Source organism: Mandrillus leucophaeus, unplaced genomic scaffold (assembly GCF_000951045.1).
Source record: "Mandrillus leucophaeus isolate KB7577 unplaced genomic scaffold, Mleu.le_1.0 Scaffold10, whole genome shotgun sequence".
Lineage (NCBI taxonomy): Eukaryota > Metazoa > Chordata > Mammalia > Primates > Cercopithecidae > Mandrillus > Mandrillus leucophaeus.
The window spans coordinates 5154838-5166082 of record NW_012098098.1 but is presented as its reverse complement, the minus strand read 5'-3'; the positions used below and the strand labels follow the sequence as shown (position 1 = coordinate 5166082).

Genomic DNA, 11245 nt, shown 5'->3' with positions numbered 1-11245 from the left:
CCCTGGCTGGAGTGCAGTGGCATGATCTCGGCTCACTGCAACCGGGTTTAAGCGATTCTCCTGCCTCAGCCTCCCAAGTAGCTGGGATTACAGGTGTCTGCCACTGCCACGACCAGCTCCTTTTTGTATTTTTAGTAGAGATGGGGTTTCTCCACGTTGGTCAGGCTGGTCTCCAACTCCTGACCTGGTGATCTGCCCACCTCAGCCTCCCAAAGTGCTGGGATTACAGGAATGAGCCACTGAGCCAGGCCAAGATCTGTGTTTGAATGTTAGTGCTGGTCAGCTGTACCTGAATTCCAGAGGCAAGGGGTATAACGAGGCATATGTGATCCCTCTTCCCCTCATGAGCTGAACTTGTTTTACAGGTTAACTTTGGAATCCCTTTGGCCAAGAGGAGGGGTCCATTCAGTCAATTAGGGGGCTGAGAATTTTGTTTTTGGTGTACGTGATCAAACTGCAGCTGGTACAAAACCAAGGCCACGGTGACCCCGGGGCCCGTCCAGCTTTGTCCCTGTGCTCTCGAGCTGCCGGCAGCCAATGCAGGATTCTGCCCACGGCTCACATGTGTGGCTTCAGAGCCTGAGGTTTTTTGGAGCCATGTCTTCACCTGGTACCATGGAGGAGCCCTGTGAGCTGAGTCAACTGGAAGAGCCGAGGGCCTCTGCAGAAGGCCTGAGCAGGGCCCAGGCTCTGTCCCTGGAGCTCTGAGTCCCTCAAGCTGTGTGACCCGGAGCCAGGTGCTTAACTTCTCTGGGCGTTTGCTTCAGAGCTGGGAGCCTGGGGTGGCTTGGGTCTTTGGCAGGGGTCAGGTAGGGGAGGGGCCAGCCAGGAATCAAACATCCCTGACAGGTGAGGGGACAGGTGAGGAGGGCAGGGCAGGAGCCGTGGAGCACTTGTGTAGCAGCGTCTGGGCTGGTGCAGGCCCTGAGATGGCTTCAGGCCCTGCTTAGAGCTGAGGGCTCCCCATCACCAGGGATTCTTCCATCACTGCACCTGCAGAGCCCACTGGGATTGGGGAGAGGCCCTGGCCTCCATTTGGAACAGCTGCATCCGCCTGTCGGGTGTACAGGCTGTGCACTGGTTAAGCCTGAGCGCAGAGTCTGTTCAACGAGTTCATTGTGTAGTATTTGCTTCCGCTTGCTGTTGGGTTGGACTGGCCTGGATGCTGGCCAGGAGCCCTCGTGGGTTTGGTGCTTCTCTTTGACAGCCGGCATTGAGAAGCCCAGTCAAGTGGCTGGAACACGAGGGTGAGATTGAGGAGACCTGGATGGCCTCACTTTGCTACCCAGGAACTGCTGTGTGACTTTCAGCAAGTGGGACAACCTCTCTGAACTCGGTTTACCCCAGCCATAAAATGGGGGTGTTGGATTGGCTGCCACAGGTATCCTTCCACCTCCACAATACTGTGACTGGAGCGGGTTTTCACTCCTTTTTCTTGTTAGCATAACTGTTGGAGCTGTGGAGGGTTTGGAGTGGGCCACAGATGTGTGAGGCTCCGCACTTAGCCAGCAGTGGCAACTCCTTATCACTGGTGCCCACAGCTTCATCTGTGCCCTGGAGATACTCACACTGCGGTGACTGGTCAGATTAATGGTGATGCTTTCACGGGGCGCCATAAGACATGACCGCGAGGCATTTCGCCCACGCAGCAGGAGGCAGTGTTACAGTCTGTTGGAAACAGGAAAGGGAGGCTCAGTCCCTGCATAGGAACTTGCCCGAATTCACACAGCATTTCAGCACGGGGTGGCCTGGTTTCAGAGTTTCAGAGGGAGGGGTGGCCCTTCCTGTTGGTCCTGGTGGTCTCGAGTCAGGACCCTTGGGAAACCCATGTCCACCAGGATGCTTGCGTCTGGAGAACCTGACCAAATGGGAAGTTGCCCTTTTCAGGTTCTCCTGCTTACCCTGGGACTTGGGGTGTAGGCAAATTTCAGAACTTGCCAAATCTGCATCTTCCTGGCCTGTTTAAAATGAATGTGTCAGCTCCATTCCGGACAGCAGCTGACACCTCCGCCCCTGTGCCAGACAGAACAGTGTGGCTGGGCGTAACTCAGCCCCGGTTAAAAATGGAAAAAAGTACAAAGACATGTGTTCAAGGGCTGGTGACAGAATTTGAAAATGTGACACCAGCCTGTTAGTAATTTGTTTCCACAGAAATCTGATTCAACACTGAGCAGACAGGTGTGGCCAGGGCCTTGGGACCGTCTCTCTGCTCGCCCGGGGACATCTACATGTCCGGCCTGGCCCACAGCAGGGCCTTGTGCTCTGCGGAGACTGGGCATCAAAATTGGAGCCATTTTAAGAAGACCATCCCGGCCAGGCTCACGCCTGAAATTCCAACACTTTGGGAGGCCAAGGTGGGCGCATCACTGGAGGTCAGGAGTTCGAGACCAGCCCAGCCAACATGGTGAACCCTTGTCCCTACTAAAAATGCAAAAATTAGCCAGGTGTGGTGGCAGGTGTCTGTAATCCCAGCTGCCGAGGCAGGAGAATCACTTGATCCCGGAGGCAGAGGCTGGTTGAACAGGTGAGAGAATGGCTTGAACTCAGGAGGTGGAGGTTGCTGTGAGCCAAGATTGCACCATTGCACTCCAGCCTGGGCGACAGGAGCGAGACTTTGTCTCAAAAAAAAAAAAAAATGGAAACGCTGCCTTTGCTTCCCTGCCCTGGAGCTGCATCATTTTCCTTGGGGTCTCCAGACCACTTTGACCTCTCCGTGGCCAACGATGGCGGGGAGGCGGGTGGATCTGGAGCCGACATGGGCAGGCTCAGCATTCCAGCCCATTTTGAGGTGAGGTTGGCCTTGGGTGAGGACAGGGGTCACCGGGTCAGACACACTCGTTTTCTGGAGCCCAGTAGAGGTGACGTGTCCATCAGGAAAGCACCTGCCTGTGCTGGGGGCGCTCCGCCGGCCTCCCTGGGACCTTGTTCTGTGCAGATGTGTCCTCTCCCTTTCCCCCCACCTGCCTGATCAGAAGCTCTGGGTTTCCACCCCTCCACCCCCCACCCCCCGCACTGCTTTTACAAGCCTCCCCAGGGGATGACGTGGGAGATGGTGGGGGCTGTCTATCAATGGAGAAGGTGGAGGTTTGCACTCAGAGCAGAGGATGTTTAGACTTGAAGGGGCCAGGCAGGAAGGTACTGGTTTTACTAAGCCCCGTGTTTATTGGGCACCCACTAAGTATGTGGGTGGGCCCTGTATGTACCGAGTAGATTCTGACAAAGAAGCTGTCGCAGGAACCCCAGCTTGCTGCAGAGTGGGGCCCAGGCTCCAAGCCTGGTTGTCAGGGTTACCAGGTGCTGGCTCGGCTAGGGGCTGCAGGCTGCGCTAGGCGGGACTGGGCTGGGCTGGTACCTGTGCCTGGTGTCGGCCCAGCTGTCGTTGCAGTGGTCAGCTGCCGCTCTCCAGCCCAGGGCAAACAGCTGTGCTAGGTGCACCCTGGGGGACCAGGCTGCATGGGCTTCCTGCAACTGGTGAAGCTGCCAGCCACTTCCTCTGTGCTGTCTCCAGCAGACAGTTCTGGGTATACAGTCCTCATTTGCCTATAAAGCAGGCCTTAGACCATCTCTGCCCCAGCCCCAGTGCTGGCCCTTTGTATGAACAGACTCTGAAACCAACAGGCTCTGAAACCGTGCTCAGAACGCACCCTCTCTTTAAAAGACTCCTGGAGGCAGTCCCTGGGGGCCTGGCAGTAGCACCTGTTTCTGTTGGGCCTGAAAAAGACAGAAGGGACTGCCGTATGCCCGCCTGGGGCACTCACAGTGGCTGTGCTTGGACTTGAAGGGGTCCCGGAGGATCATGTTCATTGGGTGCCCCCACTTACAGACCGGCCAAGGTGCTGAGTCCTGCAGGACTCACTACTCTGTCCAGCTCGGGGGCAGGTGAGGACCGGCGGCCCAGGGAGTGGCCTCTGGGGCCAACAGATAATTTTCACTGTGGCTGGTCCTGAGCCTTATCCATGCACGCTCCTGTACCTCTGTACCTGGTCCATGTTTGTTACTTGAAAGAATCAGGCATTAGTCTCTGTGGGGAGGGTTCATGGGGCCTGCAGGGTCCCCACCCAGCCCGGGCCCACAGGTCCCACCTGCTCTTCACATTGAACGTGCCTGTTACTGGCCCTTCCCCTACCCTCTCCTCCAACACTGGACCCTGGGGGATCGTCCCTGTGTCTGTGGCGGGATTTGATCAGGAACTGGACAGAGTTGGGGCCAGAAGACCAAGCTGCCAGCATCAGGGGAGGTGAGCAGGGTCGGCTGCCGCAGAGGTGAGCGTTCACGGGCATCAGGCAGGGGAGGCAGGCACCTCAGAGAATCACCTCCCCAAGGGGAGAGAGGAGAGGCCAGGGGCCAGGAGAAGGCAGCCTCTTGGTTTACAAGTTGTGGGGGTGTGTGAGGGAGCGGGGTTGGGGGATCAGCCTGCGGTAGGCACCTGTCCCATCTGTGGGACCTCCCTGTTCAGGCACCTTCTTGCACGGTCTGTGAGGTCAGTATCACTGTGGGCCCCACCCCAGAGATGGGGAGGCACAGGAGTGGGGGTGTCCCCCACCTCATGCCGGGTGGTGGCAAGCTCCCCAGGACGCCCCAGCTCTGAGCAGGGCAGGTGGCGAGAGCAGTGGGAGGTCTTGGTGCCCACACCAGAGTCCTGAGGAGAAGTGGGCTGGCTGCATCCCCAGTCCCTCCTGCATGAGCCTTAGGGCATCTGAAGTGGCTTTTGAGTCAGGACCAGGACCACGGCTTGGGCCTTACTGTGACAGGTGTCCTGGCCGAGGCCCTGGCGCTGGCTCTGGGTGTGGCTGGGGCTGTCCTTCCTTCACCGGGCTGTGGGCCTTGCTGTCAAGGCCCACCTGAAGATGAGGATGTTTCTGTGACTCAGATGGCCCTGGGGGGTGGTGGGGGCGCAGGTGAAGGGAGGAGGAGGGCAGGGGTCCTTCCAATGCACTGCCCCCAAGGGACCCCGGCTCTTTGGGAGCTCCTGCCAGCCAGCCAGGTGAGGACGAGGAAGAGGGCACCCCAGACTGGGAGGGGTCCCCAGCTCAGCCTGCCCGGCTACCTGTCAATCAAGCCAAGCCAAGCCAAGCCAAGCCACGCCACGAGGCTTGATCTCCCAGGATCCCCGGGACGGCCTTTATCTCTTGGCCCAGCTGTCCCCACAGGCCGGCGTGGCCACATTTATCTGGGGGTGGCCGGCCCTGTGTGCTCAGCCTCCTCACTCTGACTCGGGGCACAGCCCTGCCGGTCTCCCTGCTGTATGCTGCTGGGGCAGCCAGCAGCCCCTCCGTGGTGTGAACACAGGCTGGGGAGAGGGCAGGTGCCAGCAGGGGCTGAGGTTCAAACCCCAGACTTCTCCCATGAGTACCTCGCCTCCTTAAGGTCAAAAGGTGCTAAACCCACATTAATTCATGTATTTAAGATTTTATTTCATCTTAAAACTTTAAAAAAGAACACTGTGGAGAATAATGAAGCCTTTGTTTACTCATCACCCAGAATCAGTGAACATTAAAATTTATGTTGTTATAAAAGGAATAAATATGATAAGGTCCCCTTTGTTCTGTGGCCATTTTGCTCCCCACCTGACTTCCAAAACGCAGGCCCGCCTGTCTGCCCTGTGGTTATTTTTAATGTCAGGAGATGATCCAGTGGCACCCGCCGGCCCCTCAGGACTGTTTTTGGTTGGGGAGCAGCTGGGTTGGATCTGGGCAGACAGGGTCAGGCTGGCAGGGGGGCCCTGGCCTCTGCCCCACCCACGGTGACAGCCCTGATGGCTGGTTGGGCACTTCTGGGCAAATCGCTGCCTTTCCTGAACCCCCCAACCCCCTAGCAGACATGATAGCCGCGGGGGCCGTGCTCAGTGTCCGCAGCGCCTGTCTGGCATCTGGAGTTCAGTGGTGGCAGCGTGCCGCGTGTCCCTTTTGGGGAAAGGCCTGAGTGCAGCTTGGCCACACCTACTCCCGCCTCCCTCCCGGCATGAATGAGCGAGTGATGCAATCAGCTGGCCTCTTGCAAATCCGGAAATCCCTGGCTTGTCTGCAAGGTCCCCGAGGCCCAGTTTCTTTTATGGAGACTCCCACACACACACACACCATAAGGAAATGGGACTGTCAGGTCAGGACCTGCCCCCTCACCCTGTGCGGCAGAGAAGGAACTGCCTAGACCCACTTGCCTGGACCCACTGACCAAACCCTGCTGTCCCAGGGGGAAAGAGAAGAGCCTGTGGCCTTTCCGAGGCCCTCACCTTCCCACAGTCTGAGCAGTGCGGTGCGGGGAGGGCTGCGAGAGCCGCGCTGTGCGGGTCGCCTGTGCCGGGCCTTTGCCCACTTCTGGGGTGTAGAAGTTCCCACTGGCAGATTTCAAGCTCCTAACAGCTACGAATCGCCTTGTGGGCACGGAGGGGTGAAGGGTGGTGCAGCAGGCAGTGAGGGTGTCGGGGAGTCAGTGCCTCGGGGTTAATAGGCTTTTACTTCGTTTTAAGTTGTGGGGGTGGCTGTTTCCCCACCAGCTCACAGATCCCTGAATAGCAGCTCAGCCTGCCCACATATTGCAACAGAATCCCCCGACACACACACACACACACACACACACACACACACACACACACAGGCTCAGAGCTGGGTGCCTTATAGGGCCCAGGAGGACTTGCTGGTGTCTGGAGACCTGTCTGAGCGTGCCTGACCGCACGTCTCAGCTCCTTCTGGGGCAGGCAGGGGTCCCGGCCATCTGTGTGGAGTCACTCAGGCTTCTGAAGCACATGGTGCTATTTTGGATTTCATCGTATGCCCCCAAAGCAACAGGGCAGCAGGGTCAGCTCTGCTCACCACAGGCCCCTGTGGCCCCTCCCAGGCTGCGCCAGTGCCCCGCCGTCCCCAGGTGACTCGCCAGGTAGTTCCAGGATAGCGGGACAACCCGCTTCTGCTGGAATCCACAGAAGATCCTCTCTGAGGAAGGGGTCCCGCCCTCATGGAGTCTGGCAGCCGGGCTGTGCGGGTCTCACAGGCAGGTCAGGGTGCTAAGTAGGTGCAAAGAAGTGTAATGGGCACCTTCCAAGCGGCAGGGTCACCTTGCTCACCTGGGTCTCTGGAGGCAGCAACCCCACTCAAGGCCCTGACTATAGGTGGGACTCTGTGGCCTGGTGTTGGCGGGGGGCAGGGATGAGGAAAGGTCCCTTACAACCCTTGAGGGGCACCTGGTTTATCAAAACAGGTCCCAGAAAGTCAGAACCTGCCCTAGGGTCTGGCACGGGACTGGAGCTGTTTAAGGAGCTTGTTTTTCTGGTGGACCCAGTCCTGGCCCTGGGGTGGGGTTGGGGTCATCACATCCTGACCTCCCCCAGAGCTGGCATCTGCCCGTGAAACTCACTGCCACCCTCTTGTCTCCACAGTGCTGCTCACGGCCGTGAACTGCTACAGCGTGAAGGCTGCGACCCGGGTCCAGGATGCCTTTGCCGCTGCCAAGCTCCTGGCCCTGGCCCTGATCATCCTGCTGGGCTTTGTCCAGATCGGGAAGGGTGAGTACATCCCCCAGGTCCCACCGGCAGCCCCTCAAGGCTGTGTGTCCTTCACAGGGCATGAGGTCCCAGTCCGCAGCTCTGAAGTACTGTACAATGTGGAGATTTCCCTCTGGGAAAATCACCCAGCAAGTGAAATCCTACCCCGAGGGGACACAGGAGTGCTCCCCTGTCCATGGGACAGCGTGGCCACCACTGGGAGGGGCTCTGGCAGTTATGCTTTTTTTGCGCTGTGATGTCTGTGAGGCTTGAGTGCCCAGCTGATGTGTTGTAACCTCGCCTGGGGGGATGTGGGACATTCCAGGCCCGGCAGGGGCTGTGCCTGCCAAGCTGACCACCCTCGCGCCATCTCACCCTGGGTCTCTCAGAGTCCCATGTGCCGTCGCTCCCCACCCTCCCCCGATGGGGCCATGCTCCTGGTCATGCTGTGATTTATTCATCATTCCGTGGGCAGGCGTGGGATTGTCTCCGTGTTTCTGTCTGCTTTTTAAAGAAGATCAGATAAGTATGGAAAACAAACCTTGTAACCCCATCACTCAGATGTTAGCATTCGGTCCACTGTCAGCATTCGGGAGCAAGTGAGAGCAGTCTGGCCCACAGGTTTTAAGACTGGCTGGCCCAGGCTTTGTTCTTGTGCTGTGTGATCTTGGGCAAATCACTGACTCTCGGCCTTTTTCCCAGCTGCTTTCTCTTGGGGCTGCTGGGAGGAATAAAGAGAATGAGTATGAAACAGCCCCCGCCCCCTGCACCTGCGTTCTCTGTTGACATGGACTGACACCATTGGTATTTTTTGCTGGGTGTCTCTGGACCCTTGAACACACGCCCCATAGATCTGTGTCTTGTGTCTGCCTGCAGAGCCTCCACCCTTTCCACACTGCCATTCCGCAGTGAGGTTGGGCTGGGGTTTCACAAGCAGTTCCCATTTGTGTGGTCACAGACCCTGAGACACACTGTCCTGGGCGCTGGATCCCACCCGTGGTCGGTTACAGTTGAAGTGGAGGGCCCTGTTGCTTGAGTCCAGCATGGGTGCCTCTGTCGGCAGTTCTTCTGAGTTTGTCTCCATCCATGTTGGAGCTGGCCTAGGAGCAGAGCAGTTAGGAGCTGGCCTCATTCTCCTCTCTCCCAGAGCCTCAGTTAGAGATGTCTCCAGCCCTGGAGCTGTGGAGCTGTCGCTGGGTGCCTGGCGGATGCACGCTCTGGTGACTTGGAGTCGCTGATGGCTGCAGAGAGGCTGCCTGGTCCCATGTGGCTGTGGGAGAGGCAGGTAGGACCCCAGGGCTGCAGAGGACAGGACAGGACAGGGACCTTGCTCCTGGAGGCAGGGAGGCCCCCACCCAGCAAGCTGTGAGCTGCCCTGCAGCCCATGCACGGCCAGGCCAAAACAAGCAGACATGAGGACGCTGCCTCCTGCGTGGGGCCTTGCCTCAGGGCTGGGCTGCTCTCTTGTGTGCACTCTGCCACTGGTGGGCTGTGAACTGAACGGGTGCCCAGCAGCACCCAGCACCCAGCATGCAGGTTTAGCCGGGCCTCCGCCTTGCTCCCGGCGCCCCCTGCTGGCCACACACGGCACTTCGCCTTAGGGACAAAGGCCAGCTGCAGCTGGGGAGGGGTCTCTGCACCAAGCAGGTAACCTGGGGCTGCAGGGGGATGCGGTGCCGGGATATACTGACCTCACGACAGGGAGGCGAGCTCCAGGTGCTGGGGCCAGACTGTCTTTATCAAACACATCAATCTGTACAAAGCCTGCAGCAGGCGTTCATCGAGGGGAAGTCCCACCCGATTCTCAGGTGGCTCTGGAAGGTGGCCCAGGTCAATCCTTCAGGAACTTGAGCCCATCCCCCATGCATGTGTCTGACCAGGGATTCTCAGAGTCACCGGGGGTACCAGAGCCACCCAAGAGCTGGCAGGACAGGGCTGGCGGGAAGTCCCAATTCTGAACCTTCCTGGGACCTCAGGTTCCAGCACCTTACTCAAAACAAGACTAGCTCATTCCATGGCTCCTGGGCACTCAGAAGTTGCCCAGGGAGGTGGTTGGGCCTGAGTAACATGTTACAGGCAGGAGACAAATCGGCCCTGTGCTTCCCAGAGGGTGTGCATGGAAGGGTCCTGTGCCTCCCAGGAGGTGTGCATGGAAGGGTGCTTTGCTCGTGAAGGCCTTTGCTTGGCTGCGCTCATCAGGTAGCCAGGAAAGATTTAGGAGGGGAACGTGATTTTTGTAAAAACACATGTCAGTAGGGAGAGCAAAGAGCTTTTTGTTCAACTTGAATACATAATTGACACAGTGCAGCGTCTGCAGAATTCCTGTCTCCTGTTTGGCTTCAAGATATTTATTTTGTTACCAGATGAATGCCTTGCTTTTAGAAGATACATTGTGTTGATTCCTTTGTCCCAGTTGTCGAGCTTTATAACCCCAAGGTCACAAAGCCCTTGGGCAGCTGCCCCTCCCCTCTCTGGTACCTGGCAGCAGAGCCCCCAGATACTTCAAGGCAGAGACTCCGGCCCCAATTTTGCAATGATTGGTCGGTGAGAATGCAGCGAAAATCTGGCAGAGCAGGCCTGGCCCACGCACCTGTCCCTGCCTGTCCCGCATCCTGGGTGCCCTGCTCCATCAGAGCTGAAAAGGCTCCTCCTTGCTGCTCTTGGCCCCCAGGTGGGCTCTGTCCTGTGGAAAGGCACTGGCCCTAGGGTCCCGGAGGCCCTTGGCTGACCGTACAGCCTCTTGCCTGTTTCCTCCTTGTCAGGGAACTTCGTGATCACCCCTTCCCAGTTGGCCATCTGCAGAACTGTCTTCTGTCCCATGTGCTGCATCTATGCCAGGTCCCAACGAAGACATGGCCTTGCATCCAGAGCTCGTGGGGGGACGTGAGAGCCATAGGCACGTGAATGGTGAATGGGAGAGTCGCAGTGGGGCACAGGCAGGGCCCTGGTGCAGACCAGAAAAGCCCTTCTGAGGGGTTGGGCCTCCCTGAGATGTGGGCTGGGAGGGGCAGCTGGGTGAGTGACAGGGGCCAAATCTGGTCAGGAGCCCTCACCTCTGCGTCTTGGGGGAGCCACGGCTGCCCCTAGGCTGGGGCGTGAGGACACGCAGGCTTAGGTGTCACACGAGGTTCTGCAGTTAGTCCCAGCCTTTTTGAAAGGGGAGACAGTACTCAAGTTAGGTTTCAGATCTGACCCACCATCCCATGAGGCCCACGCTCAGGCTGTTCCCTAAGGAGAAGGGTGGCTGGGTCCTCGCCTGCAGGGTGGAGGGTGGGAGCGAGTGCACAGGCTCTGCTGTCTGCTGTCCGAGCCCAACGGCAGCACCATGTCCCTCTTGGAGGACACAATGGGACGCTTTGTACTTTTGCTCAGGCTGCAGCAGTCGGCGGCAGAACAGACTAACCTCTCCTCTAGCAGTTACACGTTGGATAGTTGGGCAGATTAAAAAAAGGTTCCGTAAAAACTTTCTTTTCCTTCTCCTCCCACGTTGTACTATTGGAGGTCATTATTCCCTGGAGCAAGATTTGCCCTTTCACTGTGTCCACAAAGAGGAAAGAAAGCCACAGCCAGCCAGGGCGGCGCGCCTCTTGCTGTCCTGCGCCCCAGGAGAGGAAAATGCTTCCCCTGCGTTGGGCTCAGACCCCTACCGAGTGGCCTTGCTGGGCTGCTGGGCCCTGGGTCCCGGTGGCTGAGACCCCTGTATGTGACCTGCTGGGCCTTGGTCCCGGTGGCTGAGACCCCTGGATGTGACCCGCTGGGCCCTGGTCC

General features: G+C 58.2%; 1 protein-coding gene across 2 annotated transcripts in view; it reads left to right on the top strand.

The window, feature by feature from the left end:
* Positions 1-11245, top strand: part of SLC7A5 (solute carrier family 7 (amino acid transporter light chain, L system), member 5) — a 58041-nt gene that overhangs the window by 17313 nt on the left and 29483 nt on the right. For both annotated transcript variants that reach the window (XM_011971778.1, XM_011971784.1), the window contains one exon: positions 7373-7498. In XM_011971778.1, coding sequence (XP_011827168.1) covers positions 7373-7498 — 126 coding nt within the window. The remainder of the gene's footprint in view (positions 1-7372; positions 7499-11245) is intronic.